General features: G+C 39.2%; 2 protein-coding genes across 3 annotated transcripts in view; both read left to right on the top strand.

Annotated features, from left to right (window-relative positions):
- Positions 1-5,765, top strand: part of slc4a8 (solute carrier family 4 member 8) — a 32,691-nt gene extending 26,926 nt beyond the window's left edge. For both annotated transcript variants that reach the window (XM_074681752.1, XM_074681680.1), the window contains exons 24-25: positions 59-164; positions 706-5,765. In XM_074681752.1, the coding sequence (XP_074537853.1) occupies positions 59-164; positions 706-711 (112 nt within the window). In that variant the 3' untranslated portion in view covers positions 712-5,765. The remainder of the gene's footprint in view (positions 1-58; positions 165-705) is intronic.
- A 6,215-nt stretch (positions 5,766-11,980) lies between these two features.
- On the top strand, positions 11,981-21,980 carry LOC141798189 (fidgetin-like protein 2). The gene is made up of 2 exons (XM_074680016.1): positions 11,981-12,005; positions 20,497-21,980. Exons 1-2 carry the CDS (start codon positions 11,981-11,983, stop codon positions 21,660-21,662), a joined length of 1,191 nt encoding a protein of 396 aa, XP_074536117.1. The 3' UTR covers positions 21,663-21,980.
- Positions 21,981-26,046: the final 4,066 nt, after the last annotated feature.

Below are 26,046 nucleotides of genomic sequence, written 5' to 3'. Positions count from 1 at the left end.
TTTCCCTTAACATCTTTCTTTCTGTTCTTACCCTCCTTTTCCTCTTCCTGCTCCTTAGGTGTGATCCCTCTGACATTAATATATCTGATGAAATGTCTAAAACCACCGTGTGGAAATCCCTAAACTCCAATCAAAAAGAAACTCGTCCTGTGGCTGCTAAGAAGGCAAGGGCTGCACCCTCTTTTTCCTCAACCCTGCCATGCTTTGTGTTGACTTGAGTCACTTGTGCTTTTAAATCCTCCATGTTCAAATGTTAAATGTTTGTCATTTTCCTCTGCTACACACTTAAAATGAAGACTGATGCTGGACACATTTTTCATGTTGTTTGAAAGGAGTAACTACAACAGTTTACTATTGTTTCTTTTCAATGACTTAAAAATTAAAAGCTGTAGTAAAACATACATTTAAACCTTTCCAAACACATGTAATCAGACTGAAACTTTTGCGCCAACATATGTTACACTGTTAACTTGAAAAAAGAAGAACACTAATATCAGTTGTTGTTAGATGGATCTTTTTTCTTCCCTAAACTATCGCTGCAAGTTCCACCAACTATTAACTATCCATTTTTTACAGATGGTACAACCTGAAAAATGCAATTTGACATCAGCTTCAACAGTATTTACATCTCCCACCATGGATGATGTCAGGGCAAAATGTCCTTTGTGCTTCATTAACTCGGGGTTTGTCTGTGTTCCTCTGCAGGATTGAAGGGATGGAGTTCATAGACGAATAGAGGATATCCACAGTCCTGGCAGGCTCAGCTGTGTCACATGACAGCAGTTCTGGACCATGGGACACTAAGATCTGGCGCTTTTGACCGTCAGCCACTTCAGCGCTTAGAGATACAAGCCTCGATGATTTCTACCAGCTACCCACAGCACATAGTACTGATTACACAAAAGACATAATGCAAACATGCTCTTCTATTGTCGTGAAGACGTTTTTTAACAGTCTCAGTGATTGAAGACAGCCCTACTCTAATCCTTTCTCTGATCCTTTAAGCAGGAACTACTTGTATCAAAATGGTTGCCCCACTTCTGTAGGCAGTTAACCAACGAAAATGAACACCTTCACTTGACATCATTTGCTTTTAGCTCTCTATGTAACCAGACCTAAAAAAGGTCAGACCTGCCATTCTGTACACTGCCATTAGCTTTCCCTATTAGTTGTGCAGTTTAAAGGTCCCATATTGTGCAAAAATCACTTTATCAAGTCTTTTAGTGAAATTTAAACCTGTACTTAGTAGTGCTTGTGAATGTAAAATCCTAACCTAAAAACGAGCTGTTTGGATTTTGGGGATTTGCTGACATCAGCGATTCCCTTTTTTGACCAATCAGGAATCAACAAGTCTAACCTGATTGGTTCACCGGAGCAGATACCCCTGCACCCCCTCTTCGCCCACCCCCGCTGCTGGAGAGAAATCTGTCCACCAGCGGGAAGAGTGAGTATTTTAAATGCTGTGTGCTGTGGAGCAGATATAAGAGCTTTTCCTCAGTGTCCCCCCTGTCTCTGTGTTAGCTTCAGGATGCTAACTTTAGCTGCGCTTAGCCTGTTTTTTTAGCCTGTAATGTTACGGTTAACAAGCTTCGCTGTTTTCTAAACATTGTGCACTCGGACCTTGTGGCGCAGCTCTCAGTGACGCGGAAGAGCGGGGCGGTATCAGCGGTGGCTCATTTACATATGAAGGTCTCGCCCACTAAATCAGACCGTTCTGAACAGAGGGGCTATGAGAGCCTGGAAACAATGCTGCTGTACTTTTTTATTGGCTTTTTGGACTAAAACATGTTACTACCATTTCATGAAGACATCAATGATCAGAAAAGGAGCATAATATGGGATCTTTAAATTTAAGTTTGAATCATTTTTTCTTTACGTATGAAAATTAAATGCTACTCGAAAAGCTGTTTAAAATAATTTGAGAGGGACATCAATGGGCTTTGATAATGTAATCCAATGTCAAACCCTGGAGCTGCTCCTTCCACAGCGACAGTAAATAAAAGAAAAACTGTGATAACACAGTGACAGCTGCTGGCAGCCACAATGATTTCCCTGAGATACAGGGACATCTGCCCATTCACAGCTGAAAGCCCTGCATTTATTTAATAGTCATTAGAAGGTGGTATCTCAAACTGCCAAACTCAATAACCGGTCTATTTCCAAAGTGTCAACCAAAATGAATGGATGTTTTTTCAAGCTCACAGGGACACAGCTGTTGTTGGTCTAAAAATACTGACTTTACTGCCCAGTTACAATGAAACAGCCCATTGTAAATTCTTTTGTTGGGTGGATTTTTCACTGAATGTCAGAACTTAAAATAGCCCCAGCAGTTAACTCAACCTTTCCTCAAGCAGAAGAATACCATGTTTTTCTGGCTGTTATCTGGCTTCAGCATCACAGTTGTTAATTTTTATGTGACTTGCTAACTTATTAATGTTAGTGTCAATTTAAGCCTCCATCCGGTGTCTACCAAAACCTGGAGAAACATTTTCTTGCTTTTAGGTAAAACAGCCAGTCTCAGTCTGTGACAGTCTGCAGGTTGGTGCTCAACATGTTGCATAAAGCAGGTTTTTAGATCTAGTTCCAGGCAGCTAAACATTAAATCATATTAAACTGTAAATCAACTTAAACCTGAGGGAAACTTGAGAGTTTGGAAATAATTTACTGTGAGTTAGACAACACAACTAACCTCTTTTATTAACATCAACTGTAAATTGATTTTAACAGCGTCCTCATCACAATACAAGAGCAAGTGCAGATACAAGACAATAACCTCCACGCTCCACTATTTCATCAGAAATGCACCCAGGCTTAAAGCCCCCTGTACACTGATGGGGTTTAAACCCTCCTTCAATAACAAACCAGGTTCTTTTTGATAATCTCAGTAGGTTTTTTTCTGTCATTGTTCCTGAAATGGACAAGAGCCACTTTTCATTTACCATGCTATGACTGTTTTGTTTTTGTTTTTTTCAAATAGTGGTGAAATGGTTGAGTGTAAGTAAATCTTAAAACATCATTGCAGGTTCAGTTATATGTGAACTTGGCCTCTTTTGAAAGCATTAAACTAGTCGTCGGTTTTACGTGATGATGTAAAATGGAAATTGTTACTGTTAGAAGACCCACAGCTGTGGCAGAAAAAAAAGTACAACAAAAACCTTTTGGATAAATGAATATCTTCTTTGAACTGATGACTGTGTTAGGAAGGAGGGTGTTCTACAGTCCGTGTTACGTGTTAGTGTCTTATCTCTTTACCTCAGACAAGTTCATGAATGCTCCTGCAAGGCACTTTGTTTGATGTCAGGTCAGGGGAGAGCAGAGGTGGAAAAACTGTAAGAATGTGAATTACTCTGCCAGTAAGAGGGAGTTTTTGTGTCCCTTTGAGTCACAGGAAATAACTATGAATTTTCTTTTTTTTTAAGGATAAGGGGGATGGGGTTCTAGCAATAACTTTCCCAAAAAGTAAATCCAAATTGACCACCTTCTATTCTTAATATATGGGGGTGCCATAATGCAAATGCACCCTTCTGTTTGTCCCTATTAGAAAAAGAATGACTGGCTGGGAAAAAAAAAACACTTTATGCATAAAGACGCGTTATGTGCCAAAAAGAGGAATTCTACCATTCAGACAAATTAGTAAAAGATATTATAATATAACCCAATTCTCATTCACTACATAGACATAAAGAAGTCCATGTGGCTGAACAATAGTCTAGTTAATTTATGTTTTATTATTAGTCTCACATCTGGCTGCTGTCTTTAAAAATGGATGCTCCATTATAGATTTCAGGCCGTCAGTCACCTCAAAGCTTGGAGAGCCAAAGAGGGCAGAGAGATTCTGAAGTAACAGACTGATCCTCAATTATTCTTCATTTGTAGTTGCACTTTCTGTAGATAAAGAGATTATTATATATTATTTTCATGAGATATATTGCATAAAAAAGGATTTTAAATTAATGTTTAATTTATTTATTATTGATGAAAGTGATATTTTTAGATAAAATAATCCAAGTGTTGTCTTTGCTTTCTGTAAATAGTGTACTGTAAGAAAAGCAGGGGATGACCTATGGGAGAAGGGCTGAAGAATGCAGCACATGAGTAATAAATATGAGAATTCAATAATATACCATCAGAAGTTATTCGAGAGGATCTCTGGTGGAAGACATTATTAAATAACATGCAATGTCCATGTCCTTAGTCTTTTATGGAGGAGTCTTGAAACTACTTTTAAACCAATCAACCATAGTCTCATGGTGGCCATTGTCGTCTGATGACAGACAGGTGGGATATTTGTTTAAAAGCTGTTCAGATGCCATGTTTTGTTTGACTATCATGGGGTTTTGGATAATTGATCACTTCACATCAAGACAATTAACAGTGACAGGGGAATATGGCTTTCAGCAGTAATTATATTCCCCAGACAAGTCTGGCTAATCAGCAGCCACTGTGTGCTTGGAAGAAAATGTTAAACTTGTGTATTACTAACACAGCTTGAGACTGGCTCTGTTATCAGTCTCCACTCATGGGCTGCTGATCCAAATGTCAGAAAACACATCATTTTCCATAAAAGTATCCATAAAAGAAAATGTAATCAATAAACTTTTAATTTTCTGGTCAAACTTTAGTTCATGAATTGGTTTGTATTTTCAAGGCTGTCCTCCATTGTCCCAGTCATTAATTTGACTCTGAGAAAATGTGCGAGTGCAGTAACCTTTCATAAAGTTTCATGCTGTGATACCTCCTCATAAATGCTTATGAAACTTTTAAATACTGTATGTGCTGTTGTGTGCTTCTGCTTTGACTGTCATACTTTTGAATGTGAATATAGTCTTTGTGTGCCTGAGGACCCATAATTTAGCAAATAACTGGCATGAAAAAATGTTATTCATTGTGTAACTATGTATTCTAAAATCTCATGACTGAGTGCAAACAGATGCTTTGTAGATTAAAAAAAATACCACAAAACGTCTATAATAAATTAGAACAACACTCTGCCACCTAGAGCTCTTCGATTGTAGGTGTTAAATAATTGAGCCATTGTTTGAGTTTTTTTCATTAACCATCATGTGTCTTAAACTTGATTTTAACTCATTGATGTATATGTGAATGTATGGTAAGCATACAGTAAATTGCCTTCAGGACACTGTGGGTGACTACATATGCATGTGACAATAAAGTCACACATTATGATGGATGTAATATGTGTGTTACATTTGTGCCTGTCATAGAAAACATAAACAGTTCCTGTTGTTCTGTCATTTTTGATGGTTGACCACCCTACATGTGACCAAAAAAACATGACATTGTAAAGCCAATAATGAGTAATGGGCTGTCAAAACAACTCAGCCATTTCTGTGTCTCATTTTATATAGATTCTCAATTCTTCTCACATACTAATACAGCAAAATACCCTTGTGTTGTTTATTTCCTTCTTGAATCTGTATTTCATATTTATGTGTATATATAACTGAAAGATGTGCAGAGTGTAAGGTCCTTCTAATAAATATGAAAACATGTCTGTTTCGCGGACAAGGTCAGTTTGACTAAGAGGAAGAGGATGGAAAGTAGAGTTGTCAGAAAGCAGAAGAATTTCAGGTAGAACAGCAGCTGTACTGCAGTACCCTCAATCTTCAAGTCTTGGAGCCATAGAAAAGAGCAATGCCTTTTCTCCCTCACCATTGAATGATTAGTCTTTAGCAAAGTACATGTTTTATATGTATATGTAATTTAAATTTTGATTATGAATAATGAAATAAAATACAGATTAAATCACCGTTTTATTTTGGGAATTGTGATTTATTGAATGTGAGAAAGTACCCAGAAACAATGCGTTGATGTGTTTTCATACATATTTGTTTTCCCACTAGAGGGCAGCAGGTCCTTAAACCTTTCAATAATCCATTTGGAGGAACCTTACCCTCCCAATATTGATAAAATCCAAACTTGAGGAACACTCATACACGTCATTTAATGTGAGAAAAACACCATCATGACACTTGGAGCTGTTCCATTTTTTAAGGATTGTCTCCTCCCTGCTCCCTGCTGGGTGTGCTGCACCCATCCCCCGTTTTTTTATCCTGAAGGTGAAAGCAACGTGCACATCTGGAGGTGATCCTGCCTGCAAAGGAGTGGCCTGTGGGAAGGGGCTTTAGGTTAGAGATGCTCAGCTCTGATGTATATTTCTATGGTTGCCCTGGTGCCTTCAGGGTGTCACGTGACCATAACTCCCGAACGCTTCTGATTACAAACAGCTGGCGGGCCTTGGCTTCAACCAACCAAGAGGTGAGAATAGCGGTTAAATCAGGTGGAAAGAGTGGAGAGGATCGAAAATTAACAAGTTTTTAGTGTATGAATTCAGTCAGGGATGTGCAACTTCAGGCTTCACGATTGTAATGCTTTGTTGAACTCCAAATTGTAGGTTAGGCTGTTAAGCTCCATCTGCATGTTTGTGCATTGCATAGCATTGATTATTGTTACACTGAAGACAGTCTGTGTGTGGCTCATGGCCAGCACGGGGCCAATCAGCAAAGGCTCTCATGTCCCTGAGCTGAGACTTCTGTATTCAAAGAAATCCTTTGTGTTTATGTGAGAGTCATGCATTGTTTGTGAAGGACACATTTTTGTCGATCGAAACACATTTTTGAAGGTTTTCACATCATTTCATCCCCGTATTTCATTGAAAAAATGTGGAAAAAAAATCAAATGTTTGAATTAAAAAATGCGACTGTTTTATGGACAATGTAAAACTGTTTTAAATGTAAGCTAAGGTCAGCAACTTATTTTCAAACGGTGGGACTGAGACAAAACATATGTTGCGTGATGCTTTAAAAAAAAAAAACACCAAAAGAAACACCTCCAAACTTAAGATGTTAATTCACACCAGGTAAGTAAAACAACTTAGCATTTCAGAGAGGCTGAGTCTCTCAGAAGACAAGGTGGGATGAGGTTTACCACTTGGTGTAAAACTATATCAGAATAATGTTACTCAATCATGTCTTATCATTTCCAGTGTGTAAACATCATTGACAGAATCAGAAAATCTGGAGGTTTCTCACATCTTTGCTCTTAAGAGAGGGACCACCTGGGTTTTTTAAGGTCATTTCAAAAGCCAATGTTCATGATGGTTTTGCATATGCGGCTATCCAGATATTGCAGCATCACAATACCAAAGCATATTCTGCAAAATGCAACAACTGCATTAATTCTTTGGAGAATAGCCTGTGTGCTATACTCCTACTTGTCTTCCACTCAAACCATTAGTGCATGATCAGCTAAGGGGACAAAGGAGGCATTGAAGTTGCGAGCAGTTGTAACCCTGTTTTTGGCTATAATAGGAATTTAACTTTTAAGAGTCCGGAAACCCTAGTCCCCAAATCTTCAGCAACTGTGTGATGCCCTTATGTCAATATGGGCTGAAATCTCAGAGGAATGTTTCCAGCACCTTGTCCACAGAGAATTAAGGCAGATATGGATACAGAGAAAGATTGCGTTATTAAGTAATTATCATAACACCTGTTAATAAAACTCTGTAAGTCTAAAAATATTTAAAATATATGTTAATCAATATCTCCAGTAGGAGAAAAATAAATAAGCCATCATTAGTCTTGTGTAAAATAAGAAAGCATGGACAATCTTACAGATCAAAGATGCAGTTGCATCATAGATATAATTTTTTTAAGAAAACATCTTGTTTTCTTTTTTTCTGTTTGACTCACTGAGCTGTGTTTTTGTGTTCCCACTGAGCAGGGGCGGCCCTCGACTCTGCCCTCCCCTCCATCAATCTCTGTCATAAATCTGTCACGCAGAAAGAAAGGGAACTGCTGAATACAGATTTGTCAGCAATTAATCTAACCTCTATTACTAGACTTGGATATTGTGTTCTCTATCCCAGAGAACAATAAGCCTCTCTAACATGGAGCACTGCGCTTCACGTGCATGTATGGTGTGCAGTCGTGTGTGCGTGTGTGTGTGTGTGTGTGTGTGTGTGTGTGTGTGTGTGTGTGTGTAAGACAAAGAGAGGGTTGGACATCCAGTTACACATCCAGTAAGCTTGCTCATGTAGTGCTTTTTGTTGTTAACACAGGCTTTATGAATGAAGATCCAAATTTTTCCACATATTGTGGAAAGGGAAAAAAAGAGCTAGGGGTTTTTCTGTCTTGCACTTAAACATTAGAGAAAATTACACTCCAGTGTTGCGTACAATTATAGCTTTTGCTTTTGTCTATGATTGGAAACCATTATGAGTGGAAATTAATTTGAATACGGGATTGGCTAATTAACATTCTGCTATTGATAAGTGAGGACCAGTTTCTGTGGGCATACACATTTGCTTTTTCCAGTGTGTACATATGCACATGTGCGTATAATTTTCTGTTCCATCCTCTTGAGTTTATAAGGATTGGATTAATTACCAATGGATGAGCATTAATATAAAAATTAACAAGAAAGTAAAGAAAACACCTAATATAATGAAGAAGTCTGTGTAACTTTGAAAAACTTTGAGCTGTCATGAAAAAGATGCAAATATAGCTTTAAAACTATCTACAGACTCCTACATTTGATATAAGACCAGCCCTGTGCTGACTCTGGCACTGCCTGTGCGAAACAATACACACATTTCCTGTTCTCTTCCCAAAGATTTCCTGTTCCTGTTTTGCCCTCTCCGTCCCTCTTCTCTTTCTCTTATAATCCATCCTCCATGTCTCATGGTTGTGTTCACACTATGTAACTCACTTTACTGCTCTTCTTTTCATAGCCTCAATCTATTTTCATGTTTAGCCCCATTCCATCTTCGTAAACACATATACTTGAGCTATTATCATTACTGGGGCAGTTCAGTGGAGCAACGGGCCAGTGCTCAGCTGCTAGAGACAGAATTAGAGAGGCCAGCAGCTGAGCTTCTCTGGGGTACTATCATGTGACCTATCCCACCCAGAGGGCCAAAGGAACCCAGATTAGCGTTACCATGTCCAGTTTACAGCATAGCTGTGATGTCTCTGTGTGAAAAATCCATCTTCCTGTGTGTATCTGTTGTTTCCAACAGTTGAATATTTGAAAGGGTTTTTTTCTTACTCAGATTCTACCAGCAACCTCCAACCTGCTGATAGCCGCACCTTTCTGTGTGACTGTCATTAGCTCAAAGTCTGCCCTTTTGTCCCTGTACTTGTCCCAGTGACCTGTTTAGGGCAGCAAGGCTGCATGTGGCATCAGTCCTGACGTAACAACAGACCACATCTGGGGGCTTCGACTTTGCAGTGAGAATGTATCAAACAGCCTACTTTATCTGCTATGAAAAGAACAGCCCCCGCAGCACATTCGGGTTGAGATGTATTGTTTCCTTGCCTGAAAAACAGCAACCAGGCTTTGTTTTTTCAGTGTTTGTCAGCAAAGCAGGTAAGGGAGAAAAAGCTGAGTGTTGCACACGCAATTACTCCTCTGTGTGTCACCTGATGAAAGGTTTTGAACAAACCTCTACTTCAACTGCCATCACTAGCAGCTATTTAACTTTTAAATAATAGTACACTCTTTGTCCAAAAGGGTAGGACTGAAAATCATTTTACTGTCAGGAGTATTAACAGGGTTGGCACTCCTTGTTTAACCACCACTTAACTAGTCTTCCTCTTTTTGTTAAAACTCTATGAGTTTTAACTGCAGTCAAACAAGTTTTCAAAAATGAGAAGGTCTTTATCTCTTAAAGAATACAAAAGGAAAAAAGGATGATTTTACATTGGCTGAGTCAGGACTAACTGTGCCTCTCTTATGTTTGCGGCTTAAAGTGTAACAGATGAAACTGCAGTTCACAAAGCAGAATAGCCCTGTGTGTTTGTGTGCATGGAAATTCATATTTTACCATTGTGCCTCTCAAGCTTTGCAACGGTGTTAAATATTATGTGTTACAAGGTTTAATGCACAAGTAAAAACAAGGTGGAGTGATGGCGGCACTGCAGCAGAATCTCACGGTAAAAAGGGCAACTGAAACACGACCCACACATGTCAAACATGTGCTGGACTGTGTGTGCGTTTGATAGGGCCTGGTGCTGGAAACAGCCAAAGCAGAAGAAGTTTGTCCTGCAGGGACTTGAGTGTTTACAGCAGAGTAACATGAGGAGTTGACCAGCTTGTCCCGCCTACTCCCATAAGTCTAAATGCAGGACCACAGCTGTGTTTCTATGTATGTGGAACTGGGGTTAGAGTAAAACCGATGAGACCAAAGAAAAGAGCCCCTGACTGGAAATGATATGAAACCAGTGTGTTGATTTCTGGGGGTTTCTGATCTTGATAAACAGCAGGTGAAGACATTAACCTACTGCTTGAAGGTTTGGTCAAAGGTTTGAGGCCAATGTGGAGGTCATTTGCTGCTGCCCATGCATGTGTGCATGCTAGTATGTATACGTGTAGAGGGGGGATGGGGTGCCACAGGAATTAGGTAATATTGACATGGTTGGTTCAACCCCACCCTCCTAACACTACTCAGATCAATGCAGCAGATCAATGGAAGTCATTGACAATAACTGAAGTTCTCATGTGATCAGTGAAGGGGAAAATGTAATGTTTTTCAGAAGCATTTTCCCCACATGCTAACTTATCACAATGAAAGTCTAAATAAAAACATACCAAATCAACAAACAGATGAAAATAACATCATGCACATGTGCGCACATGCAGAGATTCATGCACACACAGCAGGGGGAAACATGCTCTTCTCTGACAAGGCATGATTGGTCACTTTTTCCCTCTCTATCCCTTCCTGCTAAAATAGTTTTAACAAAAGAGAGGGAGGGGGAGGGGTGGCGTAGATGGGGGAGGGGATGTGTGTGCTGCTCTTGTTGTCACTGGTCGAAGGGAGAGCGAGAGAAGGGGGGAGGGAGATGGGAGCTGGAGGGCAAGCGAGGGAGTGTAGGAGAGAAGGATAGGGTCCCAGAAGAGAGCGCACACACACACACACACACAGTTAAGCAGACGTATTCACTCTGGCTCCTGTTGTACTTTGTTTTTTTTTTTCTTTTTCTTTTTTTTTTTTTGAATGGTGGATTACTTTCCAGGTTAACCACTCGTGTAAATCTGAGTATGATCAGGTCAGTATAACATTGACTCACTTGTTGAAATGGATTTCCTGTCTGTTATGAATTGTTTCAGCTGTTTCTGCAGCTTCATGCACACTCCTGTCATTTCACCCTTTTGTCTCTTATTATGTTGTGCTCTTTTCCCATACTTTTATTTTTGTGAGTGCTTAAAGTTGTATGCTTGTACTTCTGAATAGCAATCTCTAAGTTGGTCCTCTGTATGTCAACCCAGGTTACGCACTCACACTTACATATTCTCCTCATGTACTGCATGTTAGACATGAATCTGTCCTTGCTTTGCAGAGGGTTCAAAGTTCCTATGGCTGTTAAGGCTTATAGCTTTAGTTCAGATTTATAGGAGCTTCAAAGAATTAGAAACCTCTGTCTTCTGGACATGGAGTTAAGTTGTCTGGGGGTAGAAAACCCCGCTCTATCAAGGCATGTAGCATTCAAACTGATCATGGATGTCTGAATGTACAAACATAAATATGCAACTGAGAAAATAACTGAGAGTAAGTCAACATCATTCCTCACCTATCAGTTATTTATATATTGGATTTTAAATACAATTCTCATTCTATGCAAAATTAGATCATCAAAATATTACCAACACATTAATATACTGACACCCCTTTTAGATACATAATTTTGAACCAAATCTGTTGGAATTTATGATTGATTCTGTGGTAATCAATCACATTAGTCAACAACTTTCTGTGTGCTCTTCAGCTGGCAGTGTGCTGAAGTAGTGTCCAACTGTGAAATGAACCATGGAAGGGTGCAGAAGGCCAGTAACTAGCCAAGCCAGCAGCCTCGGGAGAAGCAGCAGTCCAGGGAGGTCCCACAGCATGCAGCTGGGCCCTCACTAGCACCCAGTGGACCCAGTCCTCTCCTCTTCACCTGGGGACCAGAGCTGCAGAATGCTCAGTCCTGTCACCCCATACAGTAAGTCCTTCATTTTCCCACATAAGTGCATATGTGATTGGTTTTGGAATGTTTTACCTCATCTTGGCTAGTTCAGGGCAGAAAGGGGCTTGGAGAGTCTCAGACTAATCATTTTGAGGGAAGAGATATGCTAATGGGTTAAACAGAGTCTCCTCATGCTTTGCATTGAACAATTTCATAGAAAATCTGTCAACCCCTTCATGTGAATAAAGTCACAATTTGTTTTCAGAGAGGGCAGTGAGCTTGTCAAATGAGCAGCATTCTCAAAGTGAGACTTCATTATTTCAGAAAAAAAACATGCTGCTTTTAACTTCAGCACTGTCAGCGCCACACTCTTTATTTACGATAATGTTTAAGTGTTGAAGCCTTAATGTCAAACTTTGCTTAAGTACTATAAAACACATCTATATTAACCCTCTGATGCTTAAGTTCTGTTTTCATTTTTACGAAATAGTCCTTGCTTGCATATGTGCTAATTATGAGTGGTTGCTTTCCAGTCCAATGAATTTGCTTTTATTGATTATTTGGGGTATAGGAGTATTGATCGGACCAGGCTTTAAACAGGATTACGACACTAACCTGATTGGAATAATGCAACAAGGAATCACATGCCAGTTTTTGTGCTCTAAAGAGCTGCTCAGACTGCCAGGGACAAACTGCAAAAACCAGAAAACTCAAGAGAAGGGGGGAAGGCAGAAGCTTTAGTAACGTATGAATGTCACATTCCTTCCTCAAAAAACTCTGTCTCCTCTTTCAGCAGAAACTTCCCCTTCTTACCATTTTTAATGCATTCCTTTAAACTACCACTACCAACCTTTTTTAAAAATTTAAAATCTGTATCTGCTGCTTATTACCTAAAGCTCATTACAAACTCTTTCTGTAATGATGATAGACTGACATAAAGAGAGCAGTTTGGCCCCTGCTAGTTACCAGAGTGAAGCGATTCTGTGAATGAAAGCCAGATCGTTAGTAGCCTGGTGTCAAGAGCTTCTCATTAGTCCAGCTTTAGGACAAATAAACATTGCTTTTGCCTCCATGCACACACACTGGTCCTCCATAGTCATCGTTAAAGCTTGTTAAGCAAACATGAACACACGTTATCTCCTCATTAGGTGTTATAGTAAGGACGTGCTGTTGGTGGTAAAATGAGCAGAGACGCAGAAAGAGCAAAGTGAAGGGCAGATGGAAAGGACGCGAGAAGGGACTGGTCAGCTGCAGCTTGATATATGAGTGGACACAATAAGCAAAGAGGGGCCTGCCACATGTGTGTGTGTGCTTGAGCTAAAGGGGATGGGGGAGGGGAAAACTGACCACACAGGCTTGGACACATGGTCCTGTCTTTACTACAACCCTCTAGGAGGCTTAAGGAACGAAGGAAGTGAGGGCAAAAACAGAATGAAACATTGAAATGAACTGTGGGGAATGGAAAAATTAGAACTATAAAGGGGTAACCAGATTTTTTTAACAGATAAATCTGTGTGATTTACTGCATAGAATAACGTTAAAAGACACATTCTGGTTTAAAATAAAGTGATTTGTAGGTTTATGAGACTTACAGGTTTGAAATAAGGAACCCTTAAATCTGGTATGTTACAGTAGTAGACTGGCTTTTGGCAGTGTGGCCTGTGCAGGACTAAAGCAAAGGGGGAAGGGGAGAGAGGAGGGGAGAGGGAGGGGTTTCTCCCTCACACTGGCTTTATGCTTAGTGTTTTGGACTATGGCCGCTGCTTACATAACAATCTCACCCTCATTTACACTGCACAGAGATAGCTGGAAAGGTGTGCGTGGAGTCCATTGTCCATCCAGTGCTTCACACATTCATATCCTATTTCTCCTCTGATGAGCTCTGTATTGATCTTACAAGCAGGGGTGGGAATTAGCTTTAACTAATACAAATCACCCAATAATGTCCAAACAGCTGATAGGGTCATTTATCAGCTCTGTAAGTAAGCATGTTCTCTCTCTGCTTGGTTTGGCCCAGGAGTGGACAGTATGTGTTGTGCGTATGGAGAGGATATGTGCTTTGTAAATAGATCTCAGGTTAGATTCTTGGCATTCCAGCAGCCTGACTCATCGGATAGATCTTCTGCCTGCTGGCCAGCTGAAGCTAAATACTTTGCTGTGCTTGAGCGTTGGTGTGTGCTTTTTAGTGTGTTTCCAAGTGTCAGTCCATCTCCAGGAAATTTAAGTCTTTGTCTATTGTGAGTGGACTCAAAGCACAGAGGACCTTTCAGCACCAGAGGGGTGATTTTTGACTCCACTCTCCATCCAGCTAGCCTAACAGCCAGCCAGCAAGCTACCTCTGATACCCCACAACCCCCAAATCCCATTCCAGTCCGCCCCTCCCCCAACTAGTACTTTCACCCAATTAACCCTTAATTACATAAACTGACCATGCAGTGGACCACGAGTCAAACTACCCTCCATGGGGACAGAACACATCCGTGACTTGCAAATTCCTTCAAGACAAAATCTTTGAGTGATTTTTGAGAGTTTGCCATGATGCTTATTGAAAGTGAGAATTAGACAGTTAAATTGTAAATACTGAAACTGTTTTTGAGGGAGATACTCACATCTATAAAGAGAGCTAGCACTGATCCTGGGGACAAAGCATTCACATCAGCATCCTCTCTTTACACACACGTACTCCACTCCTTATCTAGGTATTACCAAATGAGATGTTCATAAAAACACAAATGTTTACAAGGGACATATAAAGAAGCTTTGTTCTGCAAGAAGTCTATAAAATGAAAGCCTGAGATGATGTGTTACAGTAGGGGTCATTTGAAAAGCACTGACAAGAAGGCTGACCTCAACTGTTGGACCTGGAGGTAGTTTAACCAAGCAGAAGAATGCTTTTTACCATCCTGGAAATGCTGACTCAACCAAACCTTCAGACAACCAAGAAATTACAGAGGTGAACTTAAGGCAGGCCTTTGGCCAGGTGGATTTAGCACACCAGTCAAGCCAACCCCACTTCCAATGATGCACAATTTGGGTTTAAATGAAATCTGTAACGTGGATGAATTGTTAAAAAAATAATAATTAAAAAAAAAAAACTATATTAACACTAGTTAGGTGTCCTTGGGTTTTTAGAGCCAAGCTCAAGCAAATATTCAAAGAACCACAGAGTTTTGAACTTCCTAACTTCTCAATATCAGAACTTTCCACTGGCTCTCACAATCTCTTACTGTGAGTTTGACGGCTGGGGTGATATGCTATTCTGGCAATTTGATTCTATTACGATTTTTGGGGTGTATTTCAATACATGTTCTTCGGTATTTACATTTTTTTGCGATTTTTTTGTTTGCTTTTTTAACACCAGACCATGCACAAAAGTTGAATGATGATAATGTCTACAGACGATACCAGGAGCAATATTTTCTGCCATAAAATGCACATCATGAGAATCAGAGAGAAACATTTCACCCGCTGCTGGAGAAAAGTAGTAACTTTTCCAATCCAGTTTATAAAAAAAGACTGAAAGGAAGAATTTGAATTTGGAAAAAAAGGTTTATTTATTTATTTATTATTATCTTTTTCTTTTCTTTTTTTTTTTTACAAAGAATTATGATTTTGATATTGTCAAACTCAATTTTTGATATTTTTTTCCCACCCCTAGTGAGTTGTTTGTATCAAAAGGCATGTCTGGGCAAAGTTGGGCCCTTAGTTCTTGGACATAGTGCAGAGTTTTAATTGAAAAGTGTCTTTAGTAGATCAACTGGGACACAAATGAAAGGATAGTAAAATTAAGTTTTTGTAGCTAATAACTAAGCTTTAGTTGGCAGTGAGTTTCTTTTTAATCTTATTCAGTTCCCAAAGTGAACGCATTGCTTTTAGTCAAATGAGTAAATACTAATTTACAACAAATATATCATAAGATTCTTTGCTGCAGTGACCTTGCTGGGCTTTCCTTATAGCTTTGGTAAAACTGTAACCCAGCGTATAGTGTTTTAGCCCTTGTCAAAACTGATAAACAAGACAGATTGCTACCTGGATTAATATCCAGAGCCACTGCTATGAACACGCCCATTCTATGAACTGATTTATATCACTTAGTTTGTTTTTTCTTAGTTTGTTTTTAGGTTTTCTACTGCAAATTGCAAAAATGGGTTGAATCCAATGAGTATCAAATTGCAAAAAACAGTATTTGCGGTTAAAATAATAGATTCATGGCATATGCATGTTATTTAACATCTGTATCAGACATAGCAGGTGTAGAGCATCCCTGCAAGATTGTAAATAAAAGTACCTTTGACACTTTGATGTACTTAAAGTATATTGATTTAGACATAGTGATACAATAATACTCAATAAATCATACAGGGAAACTGCATTGTTACAGTGGTGAAGGCAAAAAATACATTTCATTAAAAGTGTCGAGCATTCAACATGTCATGTTTGATGGATTTTGATTAATTGGTCAGTATTAATACTCATTTACTACAATTTGCACAGTTCTTTATATGGAGCAGCTTGTAAATCCAGTTGAATTTGATTACATTTTATCTTATGAGTGTCTTGAAAATTCTGGTGTGACATGTTGGTCTCACATTTTAAAAATTGTGAAAAACACTGAAAAAACAGAGATGGTTAGCTCTAACATCTGGTCTAGAATTTAAGCTGGAGCTGGACAAAGAGGAAACACCAGTGTCAGTCATCAGTGAGAAAATCGCAATGATTAAAGGAGGATGTTGCAGCTTCAAGCCAGCATAGTGATTATCTTCATCTGTTGGGAAGCTCAGCATGGTCAAGAATGGATGGAGGGTTTCCAAGCTCTAAGACAATATGAGGCACGAGATTAGGGTTAGGGCCCCCCTGTCCGTCCCTCTTCATGCTTATACTGCAAAAACTCAAATATTATCAAGTGTCTTTGTCTTATTTTAAGTAAAAAATTGTCTTGTTATACTTGATTTGAGCCACATTCACCATTCATTGACCAGTCCAAATATGTTATGTTTCATGTTATTTAAACACAAAAATGAGGTCTGAATTACTTGTAACTAATAAAAAAATGGAACGAGAAAAACTTGCCTGAAACTAGAATAATGTCTTGATACAAGTAACTTTTCTTTGGTTCCATTGGCAGATTTTTTTTTTTTTACTTGTTACAAGCAATTCAGACCTAATTTTTGGCTTCAAATCACTTCAAAAAAGCTATTTTTTCAACTGGTCAGGTGAATTTGACTCAAATTAAGTATCAAAAGATTTTTTTTTACTTAAAAGAAGACAAAACACTTAATGAGATATCAGTTTTTGCAAGGTAAAACCTGCTCTCCTATGTTCTCTCCTTCACATAGATGCCTGATGCACCAACACTTATGAACAAGGGTTTTTGATTATGATGACTTAACTGAACACACAGCAGTGGTCATCCTGTAAATGGAAAAGGTATATATATATATATATATATATATATATATATATATATATATATATATATATATATATATATATATATATATATATATATATATATATATATATATATATATATATATATATATATATATATATATATATATATATATATATATATATCCACATCCTGTAGACATGGTATGTGGCAGACAGTTCTGTCATCAACGAAGGTACATCAGTTACGGCACATCAGCAAGGACTAAACCTTTCATCTAAGTTTCAATCTGACTGCAGGGAGCAAGGATAAGGAGTTAAGCTTACCAGAGGTTTTGTGTCTTTAATTCCAGCCCATGACTGTTAGATTGTCACCAAGCTCTAACACTCCTATAAGCCCTCTGTGATCTAATCCTTCATTAGTCTAGTTTCAAACGTCTGGTCGTTAACCAGTCCAGACCCTCTATGGCTCGTCCATCGTCAGATCTCAGAGCAGTTCTTGTTTTGGCTCCAGTTTTCTCATTCTTCTGCTAAATTCTTATGAGGATTCCAAACACAGCAGAAAGTTCTGGTACAATATGTCTGGGATAAATTGAAGACCACTTGGTGAGGAGAAGGCAAGAGCAGTGGATTAAAAGGCAGCAAACAAATGGCTCATGTTTGCAATCAACATGACCAGTGAGTAAAACTGAAGATCTCTGTGAGTTTGTCATGTCTGATGCCCCTCTATAATTCAGTGACGATGACTTGACGTTAATAGCCACAAACCACTGACAAAACATAGGCATTTTGATGCAACCTGTAATGGCTTGTCCATTTCCATAAAACTGTGGAGGAGGCAAAAAGGTTTTTTTTTCCCCTATAGCCATAGAACCCCTTAGTATTATCCCTGCTGGAATTGTGCGGTGATTTTTTCCAACCATAATAAAACATCACTTAAAAATTACTTAAACCTTATGTACCACAATGATAGCATTGATGAACAACAAGAGAGGAAAAAAAACAGATTTAAAGCACTACTAGTCATATACTGAATCATGCTGCACCCTGAGGCTATCTCTTAAATCTTATTCAAAATGTATTTTTCAATGCATAACCATGAAATACAATTTTCTGTCATAAGCACTATTGTTCCTCATTGTATACTGGCTGTCATTCACATGTGTTTTAGTGGACACTAGATGCTTACAGAGAAACAGTTTGTGCAAAGCAAAACAAATACACTGTACCGCAGTCCTTGTGTCTGTTGGCTTTTGTTTCATTTGAATTCAGTTTTTAATCAACCTCTATTACAGTTATTTGCGTGCAAGAGAGGCTAACTGTCCCTTCTCCATCTTACTTTAATTTCAATCTTGTTTTAAAAGATTGAATGGGGAAAAAGAAATACTTAAGACCTAATATTCATAGGGAAGTCTTGGCTGAACATTTTTTATTAGCAAAAACATACTTGTCTAAGGTTGTCTGCATAGAATCATTTACTCATAAAGACAACAAACCAGCATTGACTAAATGGGATCAGGTATTTCCTTTGACAGTAATAAATAGTGTTATTTCACTTTGAGAATTTTTAATGCATCTCTGCCACTGAGGGCAGAGGCATTTATTTATTTATTTATTCAATGCTAGGACTAGTAGTTTGTATGATGACTGGTCAGAATTCTCTGAAGCAGGAAGATTTTCTTAGACCCGCAGTGGAGCTTATGCTGGTCAAGAGCGCTGCAATCCTTGGATTAGATGAGTGGGATTATTGGGCTGAAGGATCATTTAATTTAAGGATAAACATGTGGACTGTGTGAGACCCATCTGGTGGTCCCAGTCAACATGTGACCAAACAAAACATGGTCTGAATTTAGAATGTTTTTAGATGACATGTGGAAGAGACTGTACTCAGATGTAAGATCTTTTTAAAATGTCTAATGCAGCAACAACTGTTTTCTTTTTGGTGAGTTAGAGAAATTGACCATTAAATGTTCTGCAAATTTGCAAACATCCAAACACATTCCAAAGCCTGAAATTACCAATTTATAAATCACTGTCAATAAAACATGTCTTAGTTTGACCAGAAGTGGACATCCCTTTTGTCTTGTTTTATCAAAAATAACTACAGGCAGACTGTCGTCAAATGTTATCTGTCAAACTCTTTGAATTAGATTATTATTACGACAGATCTGAAGTATACATTACAGGAAACAATTGTGCTTCAAAATATCCAATGACCACATTCCAACAAAGCTCTTATTTCTTGTGCTAAATGATGGATTAATCAGTCAAGAACATGCTGTGTTAATTTTTCCGCCTCTGTCTGTAAAATTGAGTTGGTGGCTTCTTCCTATGACCACTGCTGATGTAGGGAAGCCCCTCTGGCCCAGGCTTTGGGTCAGGACAGTTTAATAATACTCTGAAATGCCTGGAATGTCAGCCTAATGCCTGCTCAAAAAGACAAGGCCTGCAAAATCCAATCAAAGCCCACAACCACTAAACCCGAGGATTACTTTGTTTGTGTGAATGTACACAGCGCATGGAAGCCAGCCTTTCTTTAACACTCGGTCAACATATATACTTGATACAGTGTGCATGGCTTTACTGGAAAAGGTTTCTGTGTTGAATGCGCAAAACTACTGATCACCCCCTACACACTAACCCCCTCCCGCCCCTCGTCCACCAGACCCCTGAGGTTTGGGCCGAATTAGATCACACGCTTGGTGGGGGTGGCTTTGTGGACTGAAAGTCACTGAGAGACAACAATGGCTCCAATGTGAGCGAAGCAAAGGCGGAGGGCAGTGTGCAGGCTGATAGAGGCTTATCACCGTGGAGACCAGGCTGGAGGCTATGTTGTTAGCTTCACATAAAGATTAAAACAGTTGTCCCCTGCTTGGATGAGACTGAGTAGAATAGCACAGGCTAAGCACTGACATGATTCTGGAAAAGGGTCAGTTAGCCAAGGCGATTATACTCCTTGAGGTTAGAATTGTTACTTGCCGTTGAGTTTTGGGAGAAAGAATCCACAATTTTAGATGCAGATTCTCAAGTACAGAATAATTCTTCACAACAAAATATGTATTACAAATGTAAAATGATGGTACATAATTTTGTGCTTGTTTAAACTAACCCCACTTTGTTTGTCTGTTTCCTTCAGGTCTGTTGAAGATGCACTGGTCTCCGGAGCACGCAGCCCCCTTATCTCAGTGGCCTGAGCAGCACCTAGATGTCACCTCTACCACCTCCCCGCCATCTGCCCACAAACATGATCCCTATTCTACAGCCGCTCGCCGCAGCTATGCCCCTGCAGGTTATCCATGGGCTAGTGATGACATATCAGCCCTAACTGCTTCTTCTTTGCTAAAACGCTATGCAGAGAAGTACTCAGGCTTGGAGTTGTCCTATGATCGCCCAGCTACTGGAGCCTACTCAGAGCCTGGGACTTTCTTGAAAACTGAATCTGAGCACTGGGCTCTAGGTCAAGGCATGGAGTGTTACCCTGGACTAGAGGCATTAACAAGCACCAAAGTGGGCACTGCACCTGTGGCCATCCCAGCCACAGGAAGTGTAACAGTGGTGAGCAGTAACTTGGCAACAGAGTCAGGCTACAGTGGCGCCGGCTCTTGTAGTACCCCCTCATCTCAGGAATACCCTCCTGCCTACAACACCACTTACCTGTCCTCAGGATACTGCCCTCAGCCAAGTGCAGCACTTCCCTCTTCCCCTCTGCACTCTTTACAGGCCACACCCACTTTAGTGCCCAGCTACAGTGCCAGCACTCCTGTCTACAACTATCCTCCAGGGTGCTACCCCCAAGCCAGCCTATCCTCTGGATACAGCCACCCTAGTGCCTCCTATCTGCCCTCTGGGATTAGTGCACCCACTCCTCTGGCCCCTAGGCCTACAATGGTGGGGGGCAGTTACAGCTACCCATCTCACAGCCATGGAGGGGGTTCTGAAGCTGGGGTGCCAATGAAACGCAAGGCCTTTGAGATGGCAGAAGAAGGACAGGAGGGAGCAGAGGTCGAAGGATCACGCTACAGAAAGTATGGCAATGGTCATGGAAACAGTCATAGCAAAGGCCACGGCAATGGGAACGGCAACGGCTTTGATACGGGGGGCTCTCCCTCAGACCCACAGTCCTACAAATCTGGAAAGCCCCTGATGTCACCCCCCTATGGAGGGGCAAGGGATTACAGCCCTCCATCAAGCCTAGGAGGAGAAAGTGTGTCCGGGGATCATAACTTTCCTCAGCAACAGAGAATGCCAATGAAGATACCTGCAATGCACACGCGATCTGAGGACTCAAGTGGAGGCCGTTGACCTCTCTGATAAGCATACACAAGAATTCTCTCACTCTTTAAACCACCAAGGTTCCTAAATGAAACAGACTTGTGGGAACAAATATGGATTTGCAAATGCAAGGATTCATTTTACTGGCAAACCCATGGGGCACAACACAGATTACTCTTGTGTATTGTTAAAATGTTCACAATTCATGTTATCCCAAAGATTCAAAGGAGTATGAAGCCCTGCAAGGCTGAGGTAAGTCTGAGGGGTGAGGTTAAGGCATTCTGTGCACAGAAAGCATAGGGATAGATTAAATGGACGAATTCCATTTTCTCTCAGGATCCTATTTATTTCCCTACAGCTACTGCAACAGCAGCACAGCAACATTGCTGTTTTGGAGGTTGGTGTAATTATTTGTGGCCAATTTGTTTGTTGAAGGCCTTTGACTGCAATATGTTCTTACACATCACATCATGCATATCACCAAATCATTACTGACCAAATATAAAGAGAGCAATAACTGAAATGTTAAAAAAAGCCCATACTTCAGCACAATCATTCGACTTTACACAGCTAATTCCAAGGCTTGGTGCATCACTTTGGAAATGTTGAATTCCTTACTAATCCAACACTTCACAGTCTTTACTTTGTCATTAGTCTCTTTGTCTCTTTTGAATAAGGTTTTCCTTCTTGTTCTTCAACTTTTTTCATGAGCAAGGCTCATAACTGAACAACTATTTTTGCCCAGTTTACACAACCAAGCTGCTAATCAGATCAAATCACAACATTGTATCAGTTATGCAGCTGTTCAAAAGTTTTGATGAACGGAAAGAGTGAAGAATGGTCAAGGATTTTTTTTTTTTTTTTTTTGCTTCTTCAAAATTATTATTAGAATTAGTTCAAAATGTGTTTACAGAGACTTCTCCTGATCTTAACACAAGGTATTCTTTCTGGAAAAATTGCAAGAAGTTCAGGTCCAGCTTATGCCTTGTCTCTTCAAATCAACATAATGATATAAATTGTAACAACACCAATCTATAAAACGACTAAAAACAAAGGAAACTTGTGATTTAGTCCACGTACTGATAATACTCAGAGCAAAGGACTGCATTAGCCAGATTGTTTATGATGTTAGATGCACAACACAGACTGAGTGGCTATGGAGGCATGCTTGCTTGTCTGATGGGGTTTTTCTGCTTGTTTTTTGTTTGTTTAGTTTTTTTTTAATATGAGTTCTCTTTACTTTTGCCTCTAAAAGTGAGATAACTAGTTGTGTTATTGAATACTCAGGAAGAATATTGTTACCTCAGAATGATAAAAACGAATGTATGTTATTACCTTAGGGTGTTTATTGGGAGCTTTATGGAGAAAGATGAAAATGGAGCCATGGCTTTATTAAGAGCAAAACATACTCTTAACACTGCAGGGAAACAATGAACTTACAAGGCCTTTGACATAAACAGGTTACATGCACACATACACAAACATGCACACTTGCAAACAAACACACACTTACATACACCCTCCACACAGCTTGTTAGCTCTGGAGAACTGAACTTGAGGGTTTTGTACTAAGGCCTAAAACGTTGAATGTAATTCAGATATTTTTTTCTTTAAAGGACAATACACGCCATAATGTACAAGGATGTTTTTAGATGTATGAAACATATTTTCTTCATGTATAGGTGTAATTCTCTTATTGGTTTTGGTGGACAAATGAATGACATGTTAAGTGTTAGTGTAGTTAGTGGGGTAGCGATTTATGGGCAAACTGTCGAACAAGGCACTCCTGACAAGCAACTTTTGGCATATCAAAATGTAAACAAACAACAGTTTATGCTCTACAGTAGGTTTGTTTAATGAATGTCTTAACAGTGTCCTACTCCCATTTTCTATGTCAGTATTTAAATTCCACCTGACAGTGTGACCTGTAAATCAGCTTGAATCTGGCTCGAACATGGTGCGATATCATGAAGAAGAAAGACGTTCAACAGTGGGCATGTATGTGCACTGTCACAAAATATGTATGGTTAAGATTCTAAACTTCTTAGAGAGTTGTAGCTTTGTTACTCCTCTATGCTATGCTGTGATAAATTGTGCCATACAAATTACTTTAAAACAAAAGGCCCCTTGGCAACAAATAAACTCACAAAAAAATCCTAAATAAACAAATTGCCAAGGGTCTTACCTAGAGGAAAGATTCCTTCTAGTATTAGACAAAAATGAAAATTTGGATTTAGTCTGAAATGCTATCTGATTTAAAGTATATTATTGCCTTTTTTGCAAATATAAGCACGATCATACAACTGAACACACAAGGAATGTGGTTAAGTGTGGAAAAAATATCCTTTTTAAACATGCTGAAGAACAAATACAGAATAATTACTAAGAGTGAAGCAAGTAACTGATTATTCTTACCCCCAGATTTTTTTAATATTTAAGCGCTTAGCTTCAGCATTTAAATGCTCTTCAAAGCCGTACAAGAACGTGCTCTTCAATATCGCAGATATTTTGCATCAAAGGATAGTAGTTGGTTTTTCCTATTGTTTATCTGATTCATTAAAAAAAGGTGAAGTTGAATTTTTCCAACAGATGGGAAATGAATTTCAGTGTTACCTCTGTCCTTTGGTTGTACTTTTCTTTTTTGTGTACATTCTCTGTAACCATTTCTACCTCATTTTGAAGATACTGTACATGGAAATATTTATTTCATGTCATTTCACATGCTGGTTTATGGAGCAATGTTTCTATTTCTTGAACCGCTATAGTCTACCTCACTTAAGGTTGTTGTGTCATGGAAATGAAGATATCACCAAAAAGAAAAAACTGTCTCTGTGTTTTTGTCTTTAAAAAAATTGTGCTGGTTTGAGGTGCAAACCTCTCCCCAGCCCCACTGCTCCCATTGTCTGGAGAAGGCAGGGCATGTGCCAGGTATGACAGATGCCGGTAACTCAGGTGTCAGTGCAACACTTAGGTATTACAGGAAACTTTTCTGCCCAAAGCTGTTCAATGTAAACTTAACTTTCACTGTAATAGCTGTTAAATATTACATCACTGCATTTCAGAAATGACCCATTTGTTTTTAACAGACTGACACTAGCCAACCTTAGCAAAACATCTCAATGAGCATCTATTGACCTCATTTCAGAGCTCATAGGGGATGTTCAGTACATATTCTGAGTGAGGAGCGAGGGCTGCTCTGCTCAGTTTCATCTTTAACATTTTAAAATGTGATTTCATGCAGGCAAAAATCAAACTGTGAAAACATGCCACTAGAATAACACAGTGAAGGATCAAAGGTTAGCCATGTTATATTGAACAGATTATCACTAGATTTCCTGATAAATTTGTTTCACACCAACTGTAGCTGCAGAACAAGTGCTTGACATCAATGCAACAGTGACACCTACTGGTTAAGAAAAACACTTTGTGTGTGTGTGTGTGTGTGTGTGTGTGTGTGTGTGTGTGTGTGTGTGTGTGTTTGTGTGTGTGTGTGTGTGTGTGTGTGTGTGTGTGTGTGTGTGTGTGTGTGTGTGTGTGTGTGTGTGTGTGTGTGTGTGTGTGTGCAATTATAAAAGTTGACATAACGAATACACATGCATCTACAGACGCAATAGAGAGTATTTAAACACATTTTAGACTTTCAGCTGAGACACTGGTTGAAACATGAGAGATCACAGGAAATGCAAAGCAACAATTGTATCAAGACATGGTTCTGATAAATAACACAAATAGCAACAATTTATAATGTACTCATAATGCGTGTTAACCATTGACCCTGAAAATATTTTTTCTTTATGTTACTCTGAACAACCTGTGGTTGAATTGAAATTATATTGAAATGTTTAATGCAAAAACATAAAGGACTACTCTTATATTATATTTGTTTTGTTATATCTCAGGCTTAAAATCTTAAGTTTTATCAGTCTTAGAGTTTGTTTACACCACCACCACCACCATCTCCTCCCATTACTGTCACTCCAACCTGAGTCAAGGATGCAGCTGTTTGGGATTATTCCCCCTCATATCCACTAGAGGGTGTTAGATAGCTACAAAAAGCTGTTTGAGGTCCTTCACTGAGTACTTTAGTAGATGTGTTTACAACAATAAACAGGGGCTAAAGGCTGTTTTAATGGCAGGAACTGAAGACCAAAGGGGTACAATAAACACATTTTATTGTCCCATATTTTCCGATGTTCTAATCTATTCATCTATGAAGTGTTACTGATGCACGTGTGAAATGTAAAATGTTAGGTTTCCCCAACTTAATTTTTCTGATGTAATATAGAAGCTTACATGCTACACTGGCTTCCTATCAAACAACACACCCACTTCAGAGTCCTCCCCCTGACCTGCAAAGCACTCCATTTCCAGGCCTCTTCCTGTTCATCCAACCTGCTCTACTGTCACACCCTGT

The sequence above is a fragment of the Halichoeres trimaculatus genome, unplaced genomic scaffold (genome assembly GCF_033239565.1).
Source record: "Halichoeres trimaculatus isolate MK-OKI-2021-1 unplaced genomic scaffold, fHalTri1.1 fHalTri1_scaffold_1, whole genome shotgun sequence".
NCBI lineage: Eukaryota > Metazoa > Chordata > Actinopteri > Labriformes > Labridae > Halichoeres > Halichoeres trimaculatus.
This window is presented reverse-complemented; position numbering and strand designations above follow the sequence as displayed.

Excerpts from the sequence above, each read along its gene's own strand:
- LOC141798189 (XM_074680016.1), top strand. The coding sequence starts at position 11,981 with ATGCTCAGTCCTGTCACCCCATACA. Across the intron at positions 12,006-20,496 it reads CAGTCCTGTCACCCCATACA|GTCTGTTGAAGATGCACTGG; the intron begins GTAAGTCCTTCA and ends TGTTTCCTTCAG.